Source organism: Sarcophilus harrisii, chromosome 4, assembly GCF_902635505.1.
Source record: "Sarcophilus harrisii chromosome 4, mSarHar1.11, whole genome shotgun sequence".
Lineage (NCBI taxonomy): Eukaryota > Metazoa > Chordata > Mammalia > Dasyuromorphia > Dasyuridae > Sarcophilus > Sarcophilus harrisii.
In genome coordinates this window covers 281,194,438-281,220,377 of record NC_045429.1, presented here as the reverse complement: position 1 = coordinate 281,220,377, position 25,940 = coordinate 281,194,438, and the positions used below count along the sequence as shown (strand labels likewise).

The 25,940-nt window shown below is 38.1% G+C and overlaps 1 protein-coding gene across 1 annotated transcript in view; it reads left to right on the top strand.

Annotated features, from left to right (window-relative positions):
• DEF6 (DEF6 guanine nucleotide exchange factor) overlaps nucleotides 1-25,655 on the top strand; it is a 43,975-nt gene extending 18,320 nt beyond the window's left edge. Inside the window, exons 4-11 of the mRNA XM_003768990.4 lie at nucleotides 13,740-13,967; nucleotides 14,055-14,201; nucleotides 16,200-16,308; nucleotides 17,673-17,971; nucleotides 20,542-20,708; nucleotides 23,096-23,294; nucleotides 24,530-24,620; nucleotides 24,995-25,655. Coding sequence (XP_003769038.2) covers nucleotides 13,740-13,967; nucleotides 14,055-14,201; nucleotides 16,200-16,308; nucleotides 17,673-17,971; nucleotides 20,542-20,708; nucleotides 23,096-23,294; nucleotides 24,530-24,620; nucleotides 24,995-25,212 — 1,458 coding nt within the window. The 3' untranslated portion in view covers nucleotides 25,213-25,655. The remainder of the gene's footprint in view (nucleotides 1-13,739; nucleotides 13,968-14,054; nucleotides 14,202-16,199; nucleotides 16,309-17,672; nucleotides 17,972-20,541; nucleotides 20,709-23,095; nucleotides 23,295-24,529; nucleotides 24,621-24,994) is intronic.
• Nucleotides 25,656-25,940: the final 285 nt, after the last annotated feature.

Sequence of the window (25,940 nt, the reverse complement as noted above, 5' to 3'; positions counted from 1 at the left end):
ATGATCACACAACTAATAAATGTCAGAAATGGATTTAAATTCATGTTTCTCCTGCCTCTCTATGTAGCACTTTTCCTACAACACCATGAATTCTAGCCTTCCTCATAAATATTAATGAGAAAGCTTTTTTTTTAATTTTAAAAGTTCCTAGAAGAGACTCAAATAGAGTTCTTTTCCAAATGATATATTTTGTTAATGTTCTATAATGTTTGTAGAGACTCAGTCAATTAATGAGCATTTATTAGACATATCACTGGAATTATTGTACAAAAAAAAGCAAATTCCTTAAGCTCACACTTCAAATAATTCAGTGTAATGGAGGAGACATGTAAACAAGTTTGTGCAAACTAATTATACAGGATATATTGGAAATAAGCCACAGAGAGGAAGATACCAGCTTATTAAAGGAGATTGGAAAATAGGAGTTCAGTTGAGATTTGAAAGAAGCCAGGGAAGCTAGGAGGTGAAGATGTGGAGAGAAAGGACTAGTGAAAATTCCAGAGTTAGGTCCAAAGAGGCTAAGGTCTCTGAGTCACATAGGGGTGAGGTGTAAGAAGCCTGGAAAGGTAGGAGGAGGTCATATCATAAAGAACTTTGAATATAATGGTGATGATGATGATGATGATGATAACAATGACAATAGTGACATTGATGATGATGATATTCTTGTTTAGTTATGTTCAACTCTTTGAGACTCCAAGTACACATGAAATCTTTTTAGGAAAGATACTGGAGTGCTATTTCCTTCTCCAGTATATCCCCATTTTACAGATGCCAAACTGAAGCAAATAGGGATTAGGTGATTTATCTAGGTGCACCTAATTGATACAGTGAATAGAGTGTCAGGCCTGGAATCAAGAAGATTCATCTTCCTGAATTCAATTTTCTGAGCATAATCACATATTGCATCCAATTGCCCAACAAACTGGGACCAGACCCCTTCCTCAGCTTAAGATTCAACAAGAAATTGACTTTTTATACATTAAAAATAATTGATCAAACAAGACCAATTAGTTAAAAAGAAACAATAGAATAATTGGATTTCTAATTGAATGAAAGATTAGGGACTTTCCAAGTTGGAAGGGAGAGAGTGAACAGATAAAATTTTCTAAATTCAGAAAGAGATATCTCCCCAAGTGTCTGTAAACAACCATAGGAATATGGAAACAATACTGATTGAATAATATAGGATCAGTTTTCAGATAAGACATAGGGATTATTTGAGGAACATAATTGTGAGAAAACTGTGTTAAGCTTTGAATCTGACTAAATTTCTGGTCAGCATAACCTAGATCCTTAGTTAAGGGTCTCTAAGCAGCAGAGAAAGGTAGTCCAGTTTCCTAGCCAGGTAGGACTAGGTTCAAACAATAAAATAAGTTTTCTTCCAATTCCCTCAATTGAATAGTTTTCTTACAGGCTAGAAATTGGCTTAGATGGATAATCAAATAGAAAGGGAATTGAGCTAGCTCTAGAAATGAGTGGCAAGATGGAGTCAGGGTGGTTCACTCATTCTCACAATTAGCCACTTGCTGTTCTAATCCCCTCAGCTCCCTCAGTCTTAGTGCCTTCCCTCTGAAACTACCTCTATATTAAAGTATATGTGTGTGTGTGTGTATATATATACACACACATATATACACACATACACACATATGCATATGTATGCATACATTTACATAACAAGAGAGAGAGCATATCTATCTGGAAATGAAGCTGGAGAAATGGGCTGGGGCCAGACTGTACAGGGCTCTAAAAGCTAAACAGAAGAACTTGATTTTTGATCCTAGAGGCAATACAAGTCAATGGAGGTGATTGAGTAGCAGAGTCACCTAGTCAGATCTGTGCTTAAAGAAAATCACAATAGGAGCATAGAATGGACTGGAATTGTGTCATAGTTTCCTTTTATTGTCCTGCCTCAGTTTCCCTAAATTGTTCTGCCTCAATTCTCTTAATTGTTCTGCCCCCTCTTTACCATCAGGACTGAGATCTGGCCACTCTGGCATTCCAAAAGAGTCATGAACTGTAAATGTATAATTCCAGATATGGGGAAGTTCAGATTTCTTGGCTCCTAAATCCTCCTAAGTTATCAAGAATTTATGATCCTTACTCCCCCCCCCCCCCCCCCCCCCCCCCCCCCCCCCCCCCGCCCGTCAGAACCAGATTGATGGTCACTTCTTGGAAATTCCCGCCATTTGCCAATGTTTGGACTCCACCCCCTTGCCTACCCTGATCTATGGAAACACATATAATTCATTGAAATCTCACATTCCTTGCTAATGCTGATGTTGAATGCTTTAAGACATCAGCCCTGGGACCAAAATGGATCCTTTGGTCCCAGAAAATCTCTCCCTCTTAGAAATCCAAATAAAATATTAAAAACTCTCTATCTTGCCTCAGTTTCTCTAACATTACAGAGTGAGAAGAACCTAGGCAAGGAGACCCATGTGAAAACTATTGCATAAACTAGGCAAGATATGATGTCCTTGCTATGTGAGTGGAGAGGAGTCAGATGTGAGATGTTGTGAAGGAGAAACTGGAAAATTTGGGGAGGGAGAGGTAGATGGCACAGTGGATAGAGCACTGGCTTTGGAGTCAGGAGCACCTAAGTTCAAGTCTGGCCTCAGATACTTAACACTTACTAGCTGTGTGACCCTGGGCAAAACACTTAACCCCACCAAAAAAAAAAAAAGCAAAACACAAAAACCCCAGTAAAATTTGGTATCTAATTTGATATGGGAGGGGGCAATGAGAGAGAATGATGAGTCAAACTTTATGGACCTCACTGATTATAAGGATGGGGACAAGAAAAATAAGAAAGTTTGGAAGAGGGAAGGTTTTAGGGGAAAAGATGATGAGTTCTAATTTGGACCTGCTGAATTTAAGATTTCCAATTGGAAGAATTCAATAGACAATTGGTGATGAAAGAGGGACTGAAGTCTAAGGGAGAAACTGAGGCTGTATGTATAGATCTTGGTCATCTGCACAAAGATAATAGTGTATCCTCCCTACATCCCAAGTAGGTTTGAAATCTGATGACCAGCTTTTTGATGCTTTGTAGCCACATCTGCCCCATTACAGTCACATCCAGGTGTGATCTGGATGAGGATGCTGCAGGCTAGTTCACTGTTGAGCTTCTTCCTACAGATTACTCCTTAGGATTGAATATGTCAGCAGATTTAGTTTCCATTGAACTCTAAGATTCCAGTTCCTGAAACTCTAGTAGCTTTTAAACTTCTGAAAGTCTCAAGGATAGTTTAGCCCTTAACTTCCCCAACATTCTTTCACTCAAGAGAAGAAAGATACAGAGACAAGGAAATGGGCCCTCTGTATTTACAGCTGGCATGGTAATCCCATGTGGGAGATAAGGGAGCTTCTCTTCCCACCTGAAGCATTTTAACAAGTCTTTCCTCAATCACAACTCAGAAGGAAAGAAACAATTAGTTAGTTGCAGCTTAGCCAATTAAAAACCAAGTTGTAGCTTGGTTTTTGTTGTTGTTGTTGTTGTTGTTGTTGTTGGTTGTTTTGTTTTCTTAACCACACAGTAAGCAGACCAAAAGTAATCACAGAATACCTGAAACAGGGCAAGCCCCTCCAACAACACATCATCATACACTTCCAGAACCAGATTTATCTACCACCTTTTCCCCATATGAGTTGGCAATAGGCAGAGTTTACTGAATATACTCAAAGAGATGGACCCACCCATGCTCTCACCTGGAATTGGCAGAAGGAAGCCCATGATAGAACCTTGGGGAATGCCCACAGTTAGAGGGCATGATATGAATGATAAAGCCAGATGAGGAGACCAAAAAAGAAGGATGAAATAGGAAGTATGGTATGAGGAAAACCTAGAGGAAAATCCAGGAGTGAACAGTAGTATCAAATGCAGCAGATAGATGAAGAAGGATGAGGCATGAGGGGAAAAAAACACATATTATTTGACAGTAAAGACATAATTGGTACGTTTGGAAAGAGCAGGTTTAGATGGGTAATAAGGTTAGAAACCAAAACTTTAAATGCCAAACAAAAGAGTTTACGTTACTGATAACTATTGCAATTTATTAAGGAAAATGGTGACTAGTCAGCATGCTCTTTAGAAAAAAAAATCATTTCTGCAGCTCTTCATTCTGTTTTTCAGTTTTCCTAGTAGTTTTTGTCAAATGAATTTTTGTTCCAAAAGCTTGAATCTTTGGGTATATCATACACCAGATTACTATGGTCATTTAGTAGAATGCAATTTGCATCTAATCTGTTCTTGATCCACCTCTCTATTTCTTAGCCAGTATCAGATTGTTTTGATAATTATTTCTGAAAAAAAATTTTTTTAAGATAATTATTTCTGTATAATACAGTTTGAGATTTGGTATGACTAGATAATCTTCTCTTGCATTTATTTTCACTGATTCCTTTGATATCCTTGAACTTTTGTTCTTTCAGATGAATTTCATCATTTTTTTCCAGCTGTAATAAAAAAAATTTTGATTGGTATGACCCTGAATAAATATATTAAGTTAGGTAGAATTGTCGTTTTTATTATATTCGTTCAGCCTGTATAACCCATGAACAATTTAATATTTTCCCCATTGTTTTGATCTGGCTTTATTTGTATGAAAAATATTTTATAGTTGTGTTTTAGTTCCTGTATTTGTTTTGGCAAGTAGATTCACAAGTTTTTTGCATAGTCTAAAGTTATTTTAAATAGAATTTCTTTTTCTCTCTTTTGCTGCTGGATTCTGTTGGTAATACATAGAAATGCTGATAAAACAACAACAATTAAACAATCTGTGTTATTAAAAAAAAGGACTTCTTTGTCCATTTTTTAAAATAGTTTATATAATATTGGGATTAATTGTTCTTTACATTTTTGGTAGAATTCACTTGTGAATTCAGGAAGTCCTAGGGATTTTTTCTTAAGCAATTCGTTGAAAGCATGTTCAATTATTTTTCTAATATTGGGTTATTTAAATATTTTACTTCTATTAATCTGGGTAATTTATATTTTTGTAGATATTCATCCATTTCATTTAGATTGTCAAATATATTGGCATAAAATTAGGCAAAATAGCTCCTAACAATTGTCTTAATTTCTTCTTCATTGATAGTAAATTCACCCCTTTCATTTTTGATACTACTAATTTGGTTTATTTCTTTCCTTTTTTAAATCAAATTAACCAATAGTTTACCTATTGAGGTTCCCCCTCATAAAACCAGTTTCTAGTTTTATTTTTTAATTCAATAGCTTTATTTCAATTTTATTAATCTTTTCTTTGATTTTCATATTTTCTAATTTAATGTTTAAAGAGGATTTTTAATTTCTTCTTTTTCTAATTTATTTTGGTTCATTTATTGATCTGTTTTTCTCTGTTTTATTAATGTAATCAATTAGAGATATAAATTTTCCCCTAAGTAATGCTTTGGCTATATCCCATGAATTTTGGCATATTGTCTCATTGTTGTCATTTTCTTTAATAAAATTATTCTTTGTTTCTGTGATTAGTTCTTTGGCTCATTTTTTTAGGATTAAATTTTTAAATTTCCAATTAATTTTTAATCTCTCTTCTCATTATCCATTACAGAATATAATTTTTATTGTGTTATGATATGAAAAGGGTGCATTTACTCTTTCTGCTTTTCTTCATTTAATTAAAGGGTTTTTATGTCCTAATACATGATCGATTTTTGTATAGGTGTCATGTGCCACTGGGAAAAAGATATATTCTGCTCTATTCCCATTCAGTTTTCTCCAGACATTTATCATATCTAATTCTTGCAGAATTTTATTCATCTTCTTAACTTCTTCCTTGGTTTTTTTTGGTTAGATTTATCTAATTCTGAGAGAGGAAAGTTGAAGTTCCCCCACTGGTATAGTTTTATTATCTATTTCCTCCTTTAATTCCTTCAATTTCTTCAAAAATTTAAATGCTATACCATTTAATGTTTTATATATAATAATATTGATATAACTTCATTATACCTTTCAGCAAGATACAGTTTCCTTCTTTATCGCTTTTAATTAGATTTTTGCTTTGTCTGAGATCATGATTGCTAACTCTGCTTTCTTTGTTTCAGCTGAAGCATAATAGATTCTGCTTCAGTTTCTTACCTTTACCCTGTGTGTATTTCTGTGCTTTAGATTTGTTTCTTGTAAATAACACATTGTAGAATTCTGGTTTTTCATCCATTCTGCTTCTGTTTTATGGGTGAGTTCATTCCATTCACATTTAGGGTTATGATAATTAACTGTGTATTTCTATCTGTGCTATTTTTGTTTACCCCACTCTCTCTCTTGCCCCTCCACCTTTTCCCTCCTCACAAGTGTTTTACTTCTGATCACCGCCTTTCTCTATATACATTCCTTTATATCAATCCCTTCTCCCCTTTTTAATATCCCCATCCCTTTTTAGGGTAAGATAGATATTTATATCCAACTGTGTGTGTATTATTCCCTTTTGGAACCAGTTTAGAGAAGAATAAGATTTAAGCTTTGCCTGCCATCTCCATCCCCTGTCTTCCCATCTTGTATAATAGCTTCCTCATGCCTCTTTTATGGGGGATAATTTACCACATTTAATCTCCCTCTTTCACCTTCCAGTGCAATTTTCTTTCTCATGCCTTTATTTTGTTTATAAGGGTGTCATCCCATCAAAGTTGCCTTATATTCACACCTTCTGACTTATTCTACATATATTCTTTCTAATTGCTCTTATAGTGATGAAGTTGTTAAAAATTTTAAATGATTATCTCGCCATATAGAAATATAAACAGTTGAATCTTACTGAATTTCCCTTTTTTGTTTCTTTTTTTTACCTTTTTATGTTTTCCTTGAGTCTTGTATTTGGAGGTCAATTTTGTGTTTTTTTCCAGCTCTGGTCTTTTCATTAGAAATGCTTGAGACTCCTCTATCTCAATAAATATTCATTTTCCCCCAAGAGATTATATTCAGTTTTGTTGAATAGGTGATTCTTGGTTGTAGTCCTAACTTCTTTGCCTTCTAATATATCATTCTAAGCCTTCTGGTTTTTTAATGTGAAAGTCAAATCCTGTGTAATCCTGACTGTAGTTTCTTATCTTTGAATTGTTTCTTTGTTGTTTGCAATACTTTATCCTTGATCTGTGAATTCTGAAATTTGGCTATGATGTTCCTGGAGTTTTCATTTAGGGATCTCTTTCAGGCCGGGATTGATGGATTCTTTCAATTTCTACTGTACCTTCTGATTCTAATATATTGGGCCGTTTTCCTTGATAATTTCTTGAAAGATGTTGTGCAGGCTTTTTGTTTAATTATTATGATGGCTTTCCTGGATCTATTTTCTAGAGCAGTTGTTTTTCCAATGAGAAATTTCACATTTCTTCTGTGATTTTTTAACTTTTAAAATTTTGTTTTATTGTATCTTGATGTCTTATAGAATCATTAGTTTGCACATGTTCAATTAATTTTTAAGGAATTATTTTCTTCAGTGAGCTTTTGTATTTCCTTTTCCATTAGACCAATTCTATTTTGTAATGAGTTATTTTTCTTGGTTAATTTTTGTATCGTTTTTCCTGTGCCATTGACTCATTTTTCATGATTCTCTTGCATCACTCTAATTTTCCACCCATTTTTTCTCTCATTTGCTTTTTTTCAAATCCTTTTTAAGCTCTTCCAGGAATTATTTTTGAGTCTGAGACCAAATTACATTCTTCTTTGAGGCTTCACATGTAGCTAGTTTGTCCTCTTCTAAGTTTATGCCTTGATCCTCCCTATTATCATAGTAACTTTCTAGAGTAAAATTTATTATCATTTTTTTGCTCATTTTTTCCCTGGCTTTTTTTTGTGTGACTTAGTCTTTTTATGTGAGTGTTGGGTTCTGGTCCTGCACTATTTCAAGCTTTCTGTACTGAGGCTCTGGGTCTTACTCCTGGTTTTTACTAGGCTTCAGTACTTAGCTGCTTGCTTTCTCTTGAGGCTAGGTTTCCCTTCTGGCTACTAAGGACTGGGGGAGTGGCAGAGGCTTTCCCTTTGGCCTACCTTGGGTGTAGGATTTAGCTACTGGCCTGCTCCAGGGGTGTGGCCTTGCTGCTGGGTTGTTATGGGTTGTATGGTTTCTGGTAGCTGGTCTTGGTTGGAGGTGAGAGCTTGCTGGTCTGCCATAGGGATGGGGCCCTGTTGCTAAGTTGCTATAGAAACAGGGTCTCTCAGATGGTAGGCAAAAAAGACAAGATTTCCCTGTTGAACAGCTTTATACTATTGGTCAGCAATAGGGTCAAGACCTCACCTCATGGCTTATGCTGGAGTGGGGTGGCTAGAGTGGGGTCTTACTACACTGTACTGCTTACTTGCCTAGGGGTCTGCTGATTTGTAAAAAGGTAGATTGCCCCAGGTTTGGAGCCATGCAGTGAAGTTGACTGCTGCTGCTGCTGTTGTACCTTACTCCCTTCCCACATCAGTGAGAGAGACCTTTTCTGCACAATGCTAATCTGCATCATTTCTGATGTGATTTTTCTAGTTGTTTAGAGGGGAATTTAGGAGGATTTCCTTTGTACTAGAAGTCTCCCCAGATTTCTTCAAGACTCAGCTCAAATCTCACTTTCTGCAAGAGGACTTTTTCTCATCTCTCCCAGCTATTAGTAATATCTTTCCCTCTGAGATGGTTGTCCATCCACCCAGTACATACCATGTATATGCTCATTTATTTTCTTATCTATATCCTCCAGACAGAATGTGAGCTCCTTGAGAGCAAGGCTGGTTTTGTACTCCCCCCTTTTTAAAATTTCCACTGCTTGATGCACATTACCAGTGCTTAATCTACTGACTTGAACTGACTTGCTCTGGATCTTCCTGCCTCAAGTCTCTCCCTACTCCAATCCAGCTTCCACTCCACCATCAAAATAATTCTCCCAAACCACAGATCTGACCATGTCATCCCCTATTCAATAAAGTCCAGCAACTCCTTTTTACCTCTCAAATCAATTAAAAAACCCTTCATTGGGCATTCAAAGACCTTCATACCCTGTCCCCCTCTTCCTTTTCCAGGCTTCCTATCACCCCCACACACTCTAACATCCATTGACCATGACATCCTTGCTGTTCTTCCCACAAGACACTCCCATTTCCATACTCCAGGCATTTTCTTCATCTGTGCTTGGAATGCTCTCCCTCCTCATGTCTATCTTTTTTTCAAGTTCTAGCTAAAATTCTTCCTGATTACTTTTAATATTAGTGCATTTACTCTATAAATTATCTCCAGTTTATCCCATCTGCAAGATATCTCATTTTTACATAAGTTGTTTTCATATTGTCCCCCTAATGAGACTGTGAGCAGGGACCTTGAGAACAGGAATTATCTTCAACAACCTTCTTTGTATCCCCAGCACCTAGCACACACTAAGCACTTAATAAATGCTTATTGACTTATTGACATAGTAATTAGTGACAGAGTGGTTACTCAAATAACCCTCATCCATTATTTTTTCTATTATATCATTATTGCTGTTTTTCTATCAAAACTACTCAATAGGTCATAAGGTAAGGATAGGGAGAAGAGATAGGCCTATGTGTTACAGTGGGATGAGACTAGGTTTGAGAAGAATTTGAGATGGGTTTTCAGTCAAACATTGCTGATGAGAACTGCTGAAGATACTAAGTATTTCTCTATGACCTGCCCCCAAATCGTCAGCAACTATGTGCGCAGCAGCAGGATACATGTAACCCAACCACTTCCTGTTCCTCTTCAAGAGGCTTTCTTGGCCCTGCCCTGCGCCCCATCCTCCCAATCCTCCCACCCCCAGTCCCCTCATCTTCCCTCCAAATGGTAGATTGATGTAATGGAAAAAGAAACGAGTTGTGGTCCCAGCTGTCCCAAACTCTGTGTGACCTTAGCCAAGTAACTTCCCCCCTTAAGGATCCCTGTAACATGACAGGGTTAAACTATAGGATCTCTAAGATCCTTTAGAGTTCTAACTTTTAATAATTTAACATATATTTATGAAAAAATAACCTACTTCCTAGTTTGTATGTTTTCACAGGTTTAATTAATATCTTTTTGCTTGCCTTCTCAGTAAGTGGTGGAGGGATTATAGGAGGGGAGAGAATTTGAAACTTAAAATTTAAAAATAAACTAATAATAAATGTTTAGAAAGGAAAAATATAATAAAACCCTACTTCCTCCTGCCTTTCCAAAATTTTTTTGCAACTTTATTCCTCTCAATGCATTCTATGACAATCCAGCAACACTGGCTTATTTGCTTTCCTCACTTGTTGTTTCCATGCTTTTGTCCTGGCTGGACTCCATTCCTGGTATGATCTCCCTCCTCATCTTTCTCTGCCTCTTAGTTTCTGCTTTCTTTAAGACTCAGCTCAAATCTACCCCCTGTAGAAAGTCTTAGCTATTAATAGTACTCTTCATCTTAGATGACTTTCCATCACTGTATAAATCTGATATGTCTTTATTTATTTTCATGTCTGTCTACAGACAAAATGTAAACTATTGAAGGCAGGGCTGTTTTTTAACCTTTCTTTGTATCCTGAGTGCTTAGCACAGTGTCTGGTACATTGTTGGTGCTTAATAGATGCTTAACTAACTATCCTGTCTAACTGGCTGGTTGACTAAATGTAGCTGACTGCATAATCAGCCACGAGGGTAAAATTAGTCCCTGCCCATCATGGAAACACCATGGCGTTGTTGTGGTAGTTCAGTTCTTTCAGTCATGATCCCATTGGGGGTTTTCTTGGCAAAGATACTAGAGTGGTTTACCATTTCCTTTTTCAGCTCATTGTACAGATGAGGAAACTGAGGCAAAGAGGGCAAAATGACTTACTGGTGTTCTACCCACTGTTCCATCTTCCTGCCGCTTATGACCAGACTCAGGAAAATGATTCTTTCTGACTCTAGGCCCAGCACTTTACCCACTCTATCACCTAACTTGGCCTAGAAAGGGAAGAGAAGAGAAAAGCAAGACAATTAGCTAGGAGGTAGTTGTAAAAGTCCAGTAAAAAGGTCACAAAGGTTCTTTGTAGAGGAAATAGGATGGAGAAGACAATTAATGTGATGTTATGACTTATCAACCAATTGATTTATAAGAAATGAAAGAATCTTTAAAGTGTTAGCCTTAGTGACTAGGAAAACAGAAGAATGAATAGAAATAGGAAAAGAAGGAGAAGGCAGGGGGAAAGATGATGGGGCTACTTTCGGACATTTGAGTTTGAAGCAGGGAATTCAGGGAAAAAAATCTCCCTGCTAATTTTCAATGCTAGGCTGGAGTTTCAGGATTCAGAACCTAGATTCAGAATCTATAGATTCTGCATTGCTGTTCAGGTATGTGTTTTATTTTGTGCTTTTTATAAAGATCCTGGAGTGGTTTGTCACTTCCTTCTCCAGTTTACTTTACAAATGAGGAAACTAAGGCAAATGGGTGACGTGCCTAGAGTCATACAGATTTGAATTCAGGAGGATGTGACTCCCAGGGCCAGCACTCAGTGCATTATGGAGCCACCTAGTGGCTCCCTGTCATCCTAGAACTTATAATTGAAGCATGGGTGTAGTTAGTTACCAAAAGAGAAGTGAAGATGTCCACTGATGGAACTTTGGGGTTTACTCACCCTTGAGGAATTAAAGGAGAATGGAAACAGAGAAAGATTAGTCAGAGTTAAGGGTGGGGGCGGCAGCTCTGACGTATTAAAGCAAGCCTTCTAAGTTCTTCTTTGTTATAACTAATATTAGTTCTAAAGTTTACCAAGCTGTTTATATATTCATTTGATTTTACCAACTAACCTGTGATACTGATGCTATTATTATTCCCATTTTATAGTTGAGAAAACTGAGGCTGAGAAAGGTTAAATTACTTCACAAGGATCTGAGATAGGATTTGAACTCCAGGCTTCTTGGCTCCAACTTCCTGTCTTACACTTTACATAGAAGTAATTTTTTTTTTTTACTGAATATATTTCATTTATTTATATGAAGCAATCAGAGTTAAGTGACTTACCCAGGGTCAAACAACTAGTAAATGTCTGAGTAAAGTGTCTGAGGTTATATAAATCTTCATATTTAAATTCTGATCTTCCTTCCACTGTGCCACCTAGCTTCCGATCTTTCATTTATTCTTAGAGAATTAAATAAGAACTATTTTCTGGCATCCCTCAAAGCCTTCTGCATTTTTAGGTTAGGTGGAAATAAAGATGCTAGCCACTCTAGCAGAAGATAGCGTTAAAAAAAACTTTAATTTTTGAAATAATACAAAGATTTCTCCAACAGTATAATTTAAAAAGATGATTGCACATGACAGTACAAATCTATTATATACAACTTGCTATTCCTTTTAAACATATAATATTATGTAACTTTCTTTTTCCCTTTTTTCTTCCTTCCCCCCCCAATAGATAGCTTACCATTAGACATAAATATTTACACATATATATATAATTATTCTATACATATTTTCATTCATTAGTTCATTCTCTGGATGCAGAGAGACTTTCATAGGTCTATTTGTAGTTAATTGGGCATTCATAATAGTCAAAGTAGTTGAACAAGTTGTGCTATACGTTCCTCCTGAGCAGTTTTGGCTCACTTCCTCTCATCCAACATTTCATCTCCCATCTCCATGCATTTGTATTACCTGTGCTCCAAGGCAAAAATGCTTTGCTTCCCTATATTCACTTCTCAGGACCCCTGATTTCCTTCAAGATTTAGCTTATGTCCTACCTTCCACATTTCCTGGTCCACTCCAATTATTTGTCATCATTATTTCTTTAAACAGAAAGGAAAGAAATCCAGGTTAAAGTGCATGGGATTTGGATAGAGCTCTGAAAAGGATTGGGTTTCCTGCAGGTTCTCACTAATCAAGAGAATCAGAGATTGTCAAAGGAACCTTAGAACTGAGTGTGCTTTGGTATTGTGGAAAGAACACTGGATCTGATGTCACTGGACCTGGCTTCAAATCCTGCTTGTGACCCTTACTATCTGTTTGGCTTTAGGTAAATTTTTTAAGTTCCTCAGGTCTTAGTTTGCTTTCTTGTTAAATTTAGTGTTGGCCTCTGATTATTATAAACCAGTGTAATAAACCTATGATTTTAGGGCAGTGAGGGAGCACCATAGTGTCTGAAGTCAGGAAGACTCCTCTTTCTGAGTTCAAATCCGGCCTCAGACACTTCTTAGTTGTGTGACTCTGGGCAAGTTACTTGATCACATTTGCCTTAGTTTCCTCACACATGGAATGAGCTGAAGAAGGAAATAGTAAACCACTCTAGTATCTACCACAAAACCCCAAATTGTGTTTGGACAAGATTGAAAAATGACTATGATTTAGTCATTTTGATTCTCTTAGAGAACGGACAATAACCAACCAGTCCAACCCTTTGATCATAATTATTAATAATCTAATAATGATTATAGTATTTATATAGTGCTTTAAGGTTTGCAAAGCCTTTTATAAATATCACATTTTAGGTTCACAATTATCACAGGAGGTAGATTCTATTATTATCCCCATTTTCCAGATGAGGAAATTGAGATGAACTTGCCCAGGATCACATAGCCAAGTGTTAGTGGCAGATTTTGAGTTAAGGTATTCTTGATTCCAGGACCAGTGTTCTAGCTATCTTGATGATCCATATACACAAGAATAGTCCTTGGTTCTTAGGAATCCCAGAATCTTTTTTTTTGAGCTCTTGGTATGCTGAGTCCCTGGTAACCCTATGTCCTGTAATCCTGTATTTTCTGGCCTGATAGCCCTTTCTCATTGGCTTTCCTCCCTCCCAGGTAGAATACCTACTGAAGAAGGTCCACAGTAGCATGAGCCTGGAGCTGGGATTTGGGGAGTTAGAAGAACTGCTGACTCAGGAGGTCCAGTCTCCAGGTGGGCTGAGTGTCTGGCAGTTTCTGGAACTCATCAACTCAGGCCGTTGCCTGCGGGGTGTGGCCCAAGACACACTCAGCATGGCTATCCATGAGGTCTACCAGGAGCTCATCCAAGATGTGCTTAAGCAGGTGAGAGAAGGAGGAGAATTGCACTGCCAGGTGGGGGAGGAGGTGTGAGACAACAAATGCTCAATAGTACCCCTATTCCATGTGCAGGGCTACCTATGGAAGAGGGGGCATCTGAGGCGCAACTGGGCAGAACGGTGGTTCCAGCTATTACCAGGCAGCCTGTGTTACTACGGGAGTGAGGAGTGCAAAGAAAAAAGGGGTACTATTCTCCTAGACCCCCAGTGCTGTGTAGAGGTGAGGAACCAGCAAAAAAAAGGGGATCTGAACCTCAGATTTTACTGTACAATGAAAGGAGAGGAAACAATCCTCTAAGGTCTGATTTCACCTTATGCATAAATTTCTGAAAATTGTCTGAGCTTCAAGACTAACATGGAGACCAGGGGATTACCTGGAGAAGTGGGGGTAGTCGGGTAGGAATGGGGAAATGGACATAGATGATGGTTGGTCTGAGGCAAAGTTGGACAAAGAGGAATGAAGAGGATGTGGAGATATTTTAGTACTGTGATAGTTGTTGTTTAATTATGTCTGACTCTCCATGGCCCCATTTGAAGTTTTCTTGGCAAAAATACAGCAGTGGTTTGTCATTTCCTTTTCCAGCTCACTTTACAGATGAGGAGCTGAGGCAAAAATGGGTAAAGTAACTTGCCCAGGGTCACACAGCTAGTAAGTGTCTGAGACTAGATTGGAGATTCTTCCTGACTCCAGGTGGGGCACTCTGTCTACTGTATCATCTAGCTGCCCTTACTCCTGTAAAGCAGAGGGCTTAAATTCTGAGGACCAGGACCATGGGAAAGAAAACCTAAATCCTTCTTAAACTTTTCCCATTAGCAACTCCTTTTGACCCAAGAAATTTTTATACAACTTCAGTTATAGAGGTATATCAAACATTTACTGATAATAAATCATAATTTCATGACTCCCATTTCAGTCATATAGTCATGACCCACAGTTTAAGAAGCTTTGGCTGAGACCAGACAAGGCTACCAATTTTCTGGTGCCACAGATCAATGTAAATGGAATAAATTAGTAACTAAACTCAAAGTACTTACAATGTACCCAGCACTGTATTAAGTCTCTATGGGGCTAGTAGTAAAGTAGGGTAAGATAACTATCCCTGCTCTGAGGGAGGTCTATTTGGAGAATATCTGGAATGATACCTTCCCTCATTTAATTATTTCCCATTTTTCTTCAAAATAGTGTATACATATTTGTTTATTTTCTCCTCCATAAAATTGCAAGCTCCATAAGGGTAGGGATTGTCTTTTGCCTTGTATCTTCAGTACTTAGCACAGTGCTTAGAACTTTCTAGGTACTTAAATGTTTGTCGATTGATTTATTAGTGGTGGAAAGAAGCCCTGATCTTTCAGTGGAAGATCTGAGCCCAACTTCTGATTGACATTTACTGGTTACGTGACCCTGAGAAAAATTATTTAACCTTTTTATGCCCATTTCTTCATATGAAAATGAGGATGATAAAAAATAGAGATGATTCTATTACTAACTTTACAATACTATTAGGGAAGGAGAGGGAGGAAGAAGTTTATCCTTTTTCATAAAGTGCAATTGGAGTGTAAGCTGTTGTTATAAACATATCAGGGAAAGGAAAGAAGTCAGAGGTCGTGGGACCATATTTATGAATATATATATATATATATAATATAATAAAAATATATATAAATATATAAATATGATCCTGGGATCATATTTAATCTTTTGACACTTACTAGGCAATCTTGACAAATCACTTTTCCACACTGAGCCTCAGTTTCCTCATCTGTAAAATGAAGGAGCTAGATTAGACAGCCTCCAAGCAAGGTTCTTTTAAGCTCTGGATGAGGGATTCTTAACCTGGGTTTATGAACTTTAAAAAAAAAAATTATTATTTTGGTAACTATTTCAACAGAATTGATTTCTTTTGTAATGCAATTTTATACATTTAAAAATGTTATTCTAAGAAGGGATTCATAGGTTTCACCAGATTGACAAAGGGATCTAAGACATCCCTCCAAAAATCTTTAAACCCCTGCTTGTTTTAGATGTGTATGAACATGTGAAGAAAACTCTCACTATAAGTCAGTATATAAATGCCAAGTGTGGTTCTAGAGGAACCCAGGAAAGGAGAAGATCACGGTGGGCTGTGCTAGTCAAGATAGTCTCCATCCAAGAGGGAGCACTTGACCAAGGATCAGCTGAGGGTGATGTGAAGTGGAATGATCTGTCTCCCCCAACCAGGTGCTACCTGACCGGGATGGAAAGCGCTGCATGTTCTGTGTGAAGACAGCATCACGCACATATGAGATGAGTGCTTCAGACACCCGTCAGCGCCAGGAGTGGACAGCAGGTCAGTTGTGCGATGTAATTCTGAAAATTACTTCTGAAAGAAGTAATCACTATAAAAATCAGGAGACTCAAGTCTGTCACGTACTAGAAAAGCAAAATCAAGTAACCCCTCTAGGTCTTAGTTTCTTCTTCTGTGAAATGGGCATTTGAACTTAGGTCTTCCTAACTCCATGTCCAGCATTCTATTTACTGAACTATCTATTTGGCACTAATAATACTACGACTACTACCACCACTACCACCATCACCACCGCTACACTATTATTACTCTTCCTAAGCATTTATCTAGTTCTCTAAGGCTTGCAAGGCATTTTACAAATTTCTAATTTTATTCTAATAATGACCCTGGAAAGTATCATCCTCCAAGGAAACTGAGTCAGGGAGTTGACTTGCCCAGATTCACATGGCTTGTAAGTGTCTGAAATCTCACAACCAAATGCAGAAAGACAGAAATAGTAAAAAACTTCCTTTTCAGACCATTTTGAAATAAAAATTATATTCAATAAAGGGCCAAAGAAAGATAAGACTAAAAATCAATTGGGAATTAAATAATTCAATTCTAAAGAATGAGTGGGTCAAAGAACAAATCATAGAAACAATAATTTATCCAAGAGAATGAAAATAATGAGACAACAATAATGAAATACAAACCTATGGAATATAGCCAAAGCAGTTCTTAGGGGAAATTTTTTTTTTATGTCTCTAAATAGTCATATAAATAAAATAGAGAAAGAGGATATCAATGATTTGTGCATGCAACTAAAAAAGATGAAAAAAGAACAAATTAACACCCCACCCCAATTACTGACATCCTTTTTTTTTCTGCTGAGGCAATTGGAGTTAAGTAACTTGCCCAGGGTCACATAGCTAAGAAGTGTTCCATGTCTGAGTTCAAATTTGAACTCAGATCCTCCTGACTCCAGAGTTGGTGCTCTTCCCATTGTGCCACCTAGCTGCCTCTAAAGCCCCTCAATTAAATACCAAATTAGGAATTCTGAAACTCAGAGAGATTAATAAAATTGAAACTAAGAAAACTATGGAACTAATTTATAAAACTAAGAGCTTGTAAGTGTCTGAAGCCAGATTTGAACTCAAGTCTTTGACTCCAGATCTCTCCATTGCACCACTTGCCTATATGTATAAGATGATGTCTCAAGGTCCCTTCTGACTCTGAAATCTGTTACTCTTTAGTTCATTCTGGGCATCTCTGTATCTGAGACCTCTCAGTCTCCCTACCTCCTTATCCTTGGCTCCGTGGCCACTGAATCTTATTTAGTCTCTAGCCTGAACCCCACACCCTTCCTGCACTTAGACACTGGTCCCTCTGTTCCTAACTGACCCTTGTGCTTCTTGCTGCCTCCTCAGCAATTCAGACGGCCATCCGGCTGCAGGCTGAGGGAAAGACCTCTCTTCACAAGGACCTGAAACAGAAACGCAGGGAACAGCGGGAACAGCGGGAGCGGCGCCGGCTGGCCAAGGAGGAGGAGATGCTTCGGCTTCAGCAGCTGCAAGAGGAGAAGGAGAGGAAGCTGCAGGAGCTGGAGCTGCTGCAGGAGGCCCAGAGGCAGGCGGAACGATTGCTGCAGGAGGAGGAGGAGCGGAGGCGCTGCCAGCACCAGGAGCTTCAAGAGGCTCTGGAGGAGCAGCTGCGAGAGGCTGAGCAGGTGAGCTCCAGGCTGAGCTGCGGGTCTGAGTAGGCACCCCTACGCCCAAATAGGAAGTAGGAGGCAGTATGGTCAGAGCTGTCAAATACTCTGCCCGAAGGCCAAGGCTGCAAAACTTCAGAGTGCAGGCTAGACCTGGTTAAAATGCTGTTATTGTTCAGTTATGTCTCACTTCATGATCCCATTTGGGGTTTTCTTGGGAAAGATTCTGGAGTGGTTTGTCATCTCCTTCTCTAACTCATTTTACAGCTGAGAAAACAGAGATAAATAGAGGTAAGTGACTTTCTCAGGGTCATACAGGCTAGTAAGTATCTGAGGCTAGATTTGAACTCAGGCCTGAGCTCGTCATTCTATCCCAAAATTGGACTATTCTGCAATAGTCCAAATGTATTAAACACACACTAGATTAAAATATAATTGGGAAACATTTAACAAAATAAATTAAAAGACAGTAAAACATAGATGATGTTAATTTGTGATTTTCTGAGCCAATATGTGGGCCAGCACTTATGTGTGGTCTAGTGACATCCATTTCTGAGTTGACTGCTCTAGTCGAACAGCCTCATTTGACAAATGAAAAAAACTGAAGCCCTGAGAGTTTAAGTCACCAGCGCTACACAGGTAGTGAATAAGATGTAAACCTAGGTCCTCTGCCTATAAAAGAAGTGCTCTTTCCAGGAAATGTTCTTCCCCTTCAGTGCCAAGCTGCCCCTCATAGTTCAACTCTTTGTGACCACATTTGGGATTTTTTCATCAAAGATACTGGAGTGGTTTGCCATTTCCTTCTCTAACTCACTTTACAGATGAGGAAACTGAGGCAGACGGGGTTAAGTAACTTGCCCAAGGTCACTTCAAGGAATCTAGCTGGAGAAGACAACGTTTATATATACAGAGAAATCCAAGGCTACAAAGGCAAAGTGATTTTGGGGAAAAGATTTTAGTAGCTGGAGAGGGTGATGTAGAAAGTAGTATTTGAGCTGAGTCTTAAAGAAAAGGAGGAATTTTGAGAGAGAGGCAGAGATGAGGAGAGATTGCATTTTAGGCATGGAGGACAACAGTCTGTGCCATAATAATCTTCTGAAAAAGTCTTCCTAAAATTCTTTATGGTGAAATGTAGGAGATTCTAAGGTCTCAGATTCTTTTTTTAGTTTTGTTTTTGTTTTTGTTAAATATTTTTATTTTGGTTTTTTGTCATTTTTTTATTTTGTTAAATATTTCTCAATACATGCAGAAAATAAGTTTTGAGTTCTAAATTCTCTACTTCTGTCCTGCCCTTCTTCCCTCCTTGAGAAGGCAAATGATTTTATATCAGTTATATATGTGAAGTCATGAAAAACATATTTCTATATTAGCCATGTTGCAGAAGAAAATGCAAATTAAAAAAAAAAAAAACAAGAAAAAAGAATTTTTTTAAAAGCTTCAATCTGCATTCAGGACTAATCATTTGGAGTCCTTTTTCATCATGGGTCCTTTGGAATTGTCTTAAAATCATTCTCTTGATCAGTCGCTAAGTCTTTTACAAGTATGTATATATATATACTTTTACAAGTCAGTCATCCTTACAAATCTTGTTCTTGCTGTATACAATGTTCTCTAGCTTCTGATCATTTTGCTTTGCATTAGTTCACAAAAACTCCTTCCAGGTTTTCCTGAAACCATCCTGCTCATTATATCAATAACACAAAAATATTCCATCACAATCATATATCACAACCTGTTCAACCATTTTCCCTCAATTTCCAGTACTTTGCCACCATGAAAAGAATGTCTATAAATATTTTTGTAAAAATAGGTTCTTTTCCCTATTCATTCCCTATTAAAAAATAGGTCATTCCCTATTCCCAGATTCACAAAAGCTATGTTAGTAGAGGACAAGTCCTGCTAGATTTGTATCTCCTTGTCTTTTATCCCCAGGTATCTGTATACATATATGTGGTAACCTCTCTACCTCCAGACTGTAAGCTTCTTAAGAGTAGGAACTATTTTCATTTTTGTTTTTACATTCTCAGTATTTACCATAGTATCAGGCAAATAGTAGACATTTAATAAATTCATTTGTACTGGAAAGGCTTTGAAGGTAGAGCTTTGTCCATAAGGGTCTAATCCCTAGTAACTAAATTAAATTACCTCCCCAGGCACAAAAAGGGCTGCAATCTTCATTAATAGAGGGGAAAGTCCATGCAATAAAATCCTTGAAATATCAAAGTACCAGTAATATGATCATAATTCTTCCTATGTATTGTATGTGGTAAATTGAGTTCACGGAATTGAGTTGAAAAAACACTTAGTAAGTGCTTACTAAGAAGAGGGGCAGCTAGGTGATAGTCAAGGAGACTCCTCTTTTTGAGTTCAAATCTAGCCTCAGATCAGATTTACAAGCTATGTGACCTTGGGCAAGTTATTTAACCCTGTCACTGCCTAGCACAGTGCCTGGCACTTAATAGATGCTTAATAGATGCCTATTGGTCCACAAGTTTGGGCTTCCGACCCAGTGCCCTCAAAAATTCTGTCCCATTATGTCCTGGTTCTTCTGGGCTCTTAATGACCCTGTGCTTCCTCCTCTGGATCAGGCACGAGCTTCCATGCAGGCAGAAATGGAGATGAAGGAAGAAGAGGCTATTAGGCAGCGACAGCGAATCTCTGAGCTGGAGGAGATGCAGCAGAGGCTACAGGAGGCTCTACAACTAGAGGTGAAGGCTCGTCGGGATGAGGAGTCCATGCGCTATGCCCAGACCAGGTAGATTATACCTGCAAATATCCAGAACACCCTGATCTTCCCCTATATTGAACCCATTCTCAACCCTTTCTCTGCATCTACTGAAATTTACCTCATCCCACTGTTCTGTAAACCTCCTCCCATTCCACTCATATTCCTGTCTATCTCCCACTAGGGCTTTGTTGTTCAATTATATCAGAATCTTTTGCCAAGAGGCAAAGATACTGGAGTAGTTTGCCATTTCCTTCTCCAGCTGATTTTACAGATGAGAAAACTGAGGTAAACAGTGACTTAGGTCACACAACTAATAAGTGTCTGTCTATAGTATGTATATATATATATATATATATATATATATATATATATATGTATATATATACACTATTATTGTAATATATATATATATTAGTATATTACAATAATAGTAACAACAACAATAATAGTGACTCATGTGTAAGAAACTTTCCTATTTACAAAGTTCTTTACCTGGATTTCTCATAACAGCCCAATGTAAAAGAAAAAAAAATGAATACTATAAAATACCAAACTGATACTATAAAATTAATATTGTAATTGATGTTGTAGCATGCCAGCAACAATTTTTAAAAATCAATTTTAGGTTAATTTAAATCTTATCAGTGTTCTGCTTAACTCACTTAATCTTTTGGAAACCTTTGGCCATTTTCCTAAAACCACTTAATCCTTCTCTGATCCATCTACCCCAAGGGTTCTTCTCTTCATCTCATCAAAGGTGAACAGAGACTTCTCTGTGATCCTCACCATAATACCTGCAGGGCAGAGAGAAAAGCAATGATCTTTATCTTTGAACACATCTTAACTAAACATGAGGAATGCATAGTCAGGGGTGTTCTGATAAATGTTTAAGATAAAAAACACAAGCTTTTAAGTTTAATCTGAGTTTTTAATATTTTCTTCATTAATTTCTTAAGTAAAAATGATCAACAAAACAATAAATCAAGCCCTGGTTTGTAGCATCTGCTCTTTGCCAGTTTCCAAGATGTTCACTTTCTAGGTGAACAAGTTAACAATCGACTCTTTCAGGCCCAGTATGAGCTGGCTCTAACACAACCTGGTGGCACAGTGGATAGAGTGCTAGACCTGGAGTCAGGAAGCCTCATCTCTCCCTCTGTTCTAAACTGACTTCAGACACTTACCATGTGTATGTGACTCTGGGAAAGTCACTTTGCCTCCGTTTCCTCATCTGTAAAATGAACTGGAAAATCACTCCAGTGTCTGCTAAGAACATCCCAAATGGCATTCAAAAACAACCACTACCTTTAATCCATTAGTTTTTTTAGTAACATGACTTTTAAAATGCTTTCCTAAAAGACAGAGGTTAGTCCTAAGAGAAAGGAGGGAAAAGGGATTTAGTGGAGGACATTGTTTCCAAAAAAATTTGATTAAGTGCTGATAAAGTTTCCTTCTTTCAGGCAAGTCTGAAAAGGACTTTAGACCAGATAAAACTATAGTTCATATATTTCTAGGTGAACTAAAAGGAGGCTTTAATATGCTTCAGATGTCGAAGCATGAGTTAAATCGTGCCAGAAATAATGCAGGAATAATTTTACTTTTTACTACTCCATTATATAGAAGAGGAAACTGAAGCCCAAAGTGGGAAAGTAATTTGCTCAAGATCACACATGCAGAAAGGGCCAGAGCCTAAATCCAAAAATCAGGTTCTTTTATTCCATATCGGCTCTTCTATCTTTTATACAACCTGCTCAGTTGTCTAGGTACTATGATGTTAGTCTGTATTGTTTAGTCAAATTCTGCTCTTCACAATCCTAACTGGTTTTTTTGTGGGTGAATTTTGCATTAGTTCACAAAACTCTTTCCACATTTTCCTGAAACCATCCTTTATACTGTAAATACCAAACTGATACTATAAAATACTAAAAAAAAAAAAATAATAATTAATATCTTTTAGCATCTGCTATTTCCTTTTCCAGCTCATTCTATCTATAGATGAGGAACCTGAGGCAAACAAGGTTAAAAGATTTGACATAGCTATTGTCTGCAGCCAAATTTGAACTCAGGAAAATGAGGTCAAGAACTCTATCCTCCGAGCCACCTAGCTACACAAAATATTAACTAACATTAATATAGTGCTCACTGTATGGTAGACTAAGTGCTATACAATTATCGTCTTATTTTATTTAGACAACAACTCTGGAACTAAGTGCTATTATTTGCTCCATTTTTAGTTGAGAAAACTGAAGCAAACAAGTGATTTGTCCAGGGTTACCCAGCAAGTGTCTGAGATGGGATTTGAACTCAGGAGTCTCAGTTTTCCTGCCTGCAGGCCGGCCCTTGTGCACTCAAGTGCCACTTAGTTACTCAATGTTAGACTCTAGTCCTTCCTATTAACCTTCCAATCCCCTGATCAGGCTTTTGGAGGAGGAGGAAGAGAAGCTGAGGCAACTGATGCAGCTGAAGGAGGAGCAGGAGCGTTATATCGAGCAGGCGCAACAGGAGAAGCAAGAGTTGCAGCAGGAGATGGAGATCCAGAGTCGCTCTCTGCAGCAGGCCCAGCAGCAGCTGGAGCAGGTGCGGCAGAACCGCCAGCGGGCTGATGAGGATGTGGAGGTGAGTCCAAGATCCCATTGTATTATTGTATATAATCTTCCCCTCAACATGTTGTTAGGAGAAGTATATAAAATTGTTCTTCCCCTCAACATGTTGACAATCTAAAGGTAGGGGAAAAAAACCAAACCACTTTTTTTTTTCCCTTGGAGGTTTTACAAAGATCATAAAGGGATTTACCAAAGATCAAAAGGGCACTAGTTGAGATCAGGAAAAAAAAGACATATATTATGTTTTTTCTCCTCTTTTAGCATCCACTGCTCTGGTAAGGAAATGGTTATCGGTACAACCACTCTATCCTTTTATTCACTGTATCAATCTTTAGTGGGAATAGAGTCTGGTTTTTTTGTTTTTTGTTTTTTAAAGGGGGACCTGTGAGGCCCAATTTAAAGGTTTTGCAGTCTAACAACAATGGTAGTGGTTGGGAATATTTGGACCTATTTCTCTCAGGTCTCCTGATTGAACCCATATACTTGAAAAGGTAACTGACCACCCAAGGCAGTGTTAAGTAAATGCCAGATGAGGAGTTGCTAGTATTAGATTGTGTGTATGTGTGTGTGTGTGTTTGTGTGTGTGTGAGTATTTTTTACTCTGCCATTCCTTCTGTCAAATTTTCTGTACCAGTCCAAAGTGGATTCTCATTTCATACTCCTTTCTCTTTGGTACTTGGCCATTATTGTAGATTCCCAATATAATAGAAGCATAGATTTAGAGTTGTAAGGGACCTTGGAGGACATCTCCCCCTGTTTTTACAGATGAGGAAACAGAAGCCCAAAGAGGCTACTTGCCCAAGGTTATATAGGCAGTAAGAATTGGATATAGGATTTGAACCCAGATCCTCCTACTCTAGTGATTTTTTTTCCCCACTGTGTCATAATGCTGTTTCTTTAATTCCATTCTATTCAATGTACATTTATTAAGTACCTACTGTTTACAGATGACAGATTTGTTGCTGGGAGAGATGGAGCTGGATAGGTAGTTATATGTATGAAAATAATTTGCAATACTGAACAAATAAGTGCTTAGGTAAGGTATAAACCAGATATTTGTGGGGGATTCCAGGAAGTTAGTACCTTGTGCTTAACCCTAGACCCTTGTATCTACCACAAGCTAGCACAACTCACTTTTAGGAAAGGTGATCCTATGCCGAAAGCCATAGCCTTGCTACATTTCTCCCTCCTCTGGGCCCTTCTCTGCCCAGAATTTCTAACAGCTCTGCTCCCTTTACTTCCTGGCAGGCGGCCCAGCGGAAGCTTCATCAGGCCAGCACCAATGTCAAGCACTGGAATGTTCAGATGAGCAGACTCATGCATCCGATCCGGCCTGGAGGTGAGGGGGATAATGCCTGAGACTACTCCACCAGGGGCTCCCACAAGCTTCTGGTTAGGCAGCTAGGGTAGGAAATCAGAGCAAGAGAAAATAGAGTATAGAAAGACAGCATTCTAGGCATGGGGTAACAGCAAATAAAACAGTTGGTTTGAACGATAGAGTACATGAGGGGAAGTCATATGAAACCAAGTGATGGAGAATTATTCCTATAGTACTTTGGATAGAGCTGCCATAGTCCAAACCTTCTGCTCTGTATGGTCTGAGAGGGTTGGAAATACAGAAGAAATAATGACAAGGGGTGGGGTGGGGGGAAATGATACCATCTCTCTCTTTATGCAACTTCCTTTTATTCTTCTCCCCTTCTTTCTCGACAGACAAGCGTCCTCCAACCAGCAGTTCCTTCTCTGGCTTCCAGCCTTCACTGCTGGCCCGGCGAGACTCTTCTCTGAAACGTCTGTCCCGCCGGGCATCCCGGGACAGTGAGATAACCAACAGTTGTGAGGCACGAGAGTCCCTGAATAAAGAGGGTAAATCCTCCACCCTTGACCCCACCTCTCAAGAAGAGAAGCTCAATTTGGAACCAACCAACTAACCTCCCCAAAGACCTTCAGCCATGATTTTCACAGCTGGACTGTGGGTGAAACCAGCCATCTGCTAGAAGAAATCATTTAGCCCAGGATATCCAGGGGTTCCATACCCTCAAATTCTGTACCAGTCCACAATTGAGTCAGGTACACCTCTTCCATGTGACTTTTAACCTCAGACAATTGAGAATCCTCAGGTTACTGATCTTTGACTTGGCCCTAAGAGTCTGCCAATGAAATCTGAGACAGAGGGAGGAGAGGGGAAACCAGGGAGCCAGGAGCTCTCTGCGCCCTCCTATACACTTTCTTCATTCCTCCAAACTGCCAATACAATGGATTTGTTAATGTGTACAATTCTAAATAAAACTCTTAAAATTCATAGACGATGTGGGATTTATCCTTTTTTGGTACCCCAATCTTTGCTTATCTCTCGATTACTTAGTAAGTATGTTAATCGTTAATTTGACATGTATTACTAATCCCTCCTTTGTGCCTGATGCTATCTTAAACTTTGTATAGGATACAGAAATAGGACAAAAGATGGTCCTTTACTATAAGTAATTTACATTATAGTTGGAGAGATAACCCATAAAACAGGAATGGGTGATATATGGCAGTATAGAATTTTGTGATCCAAGCAGTAAGTGCTATGTTTGTAAAGAATAAATGAATCAGTGAAAAATATTTACTAGAGAAGAGCTGAGATGATGGAATAGCAGTAAGTAGAATTTGGCTT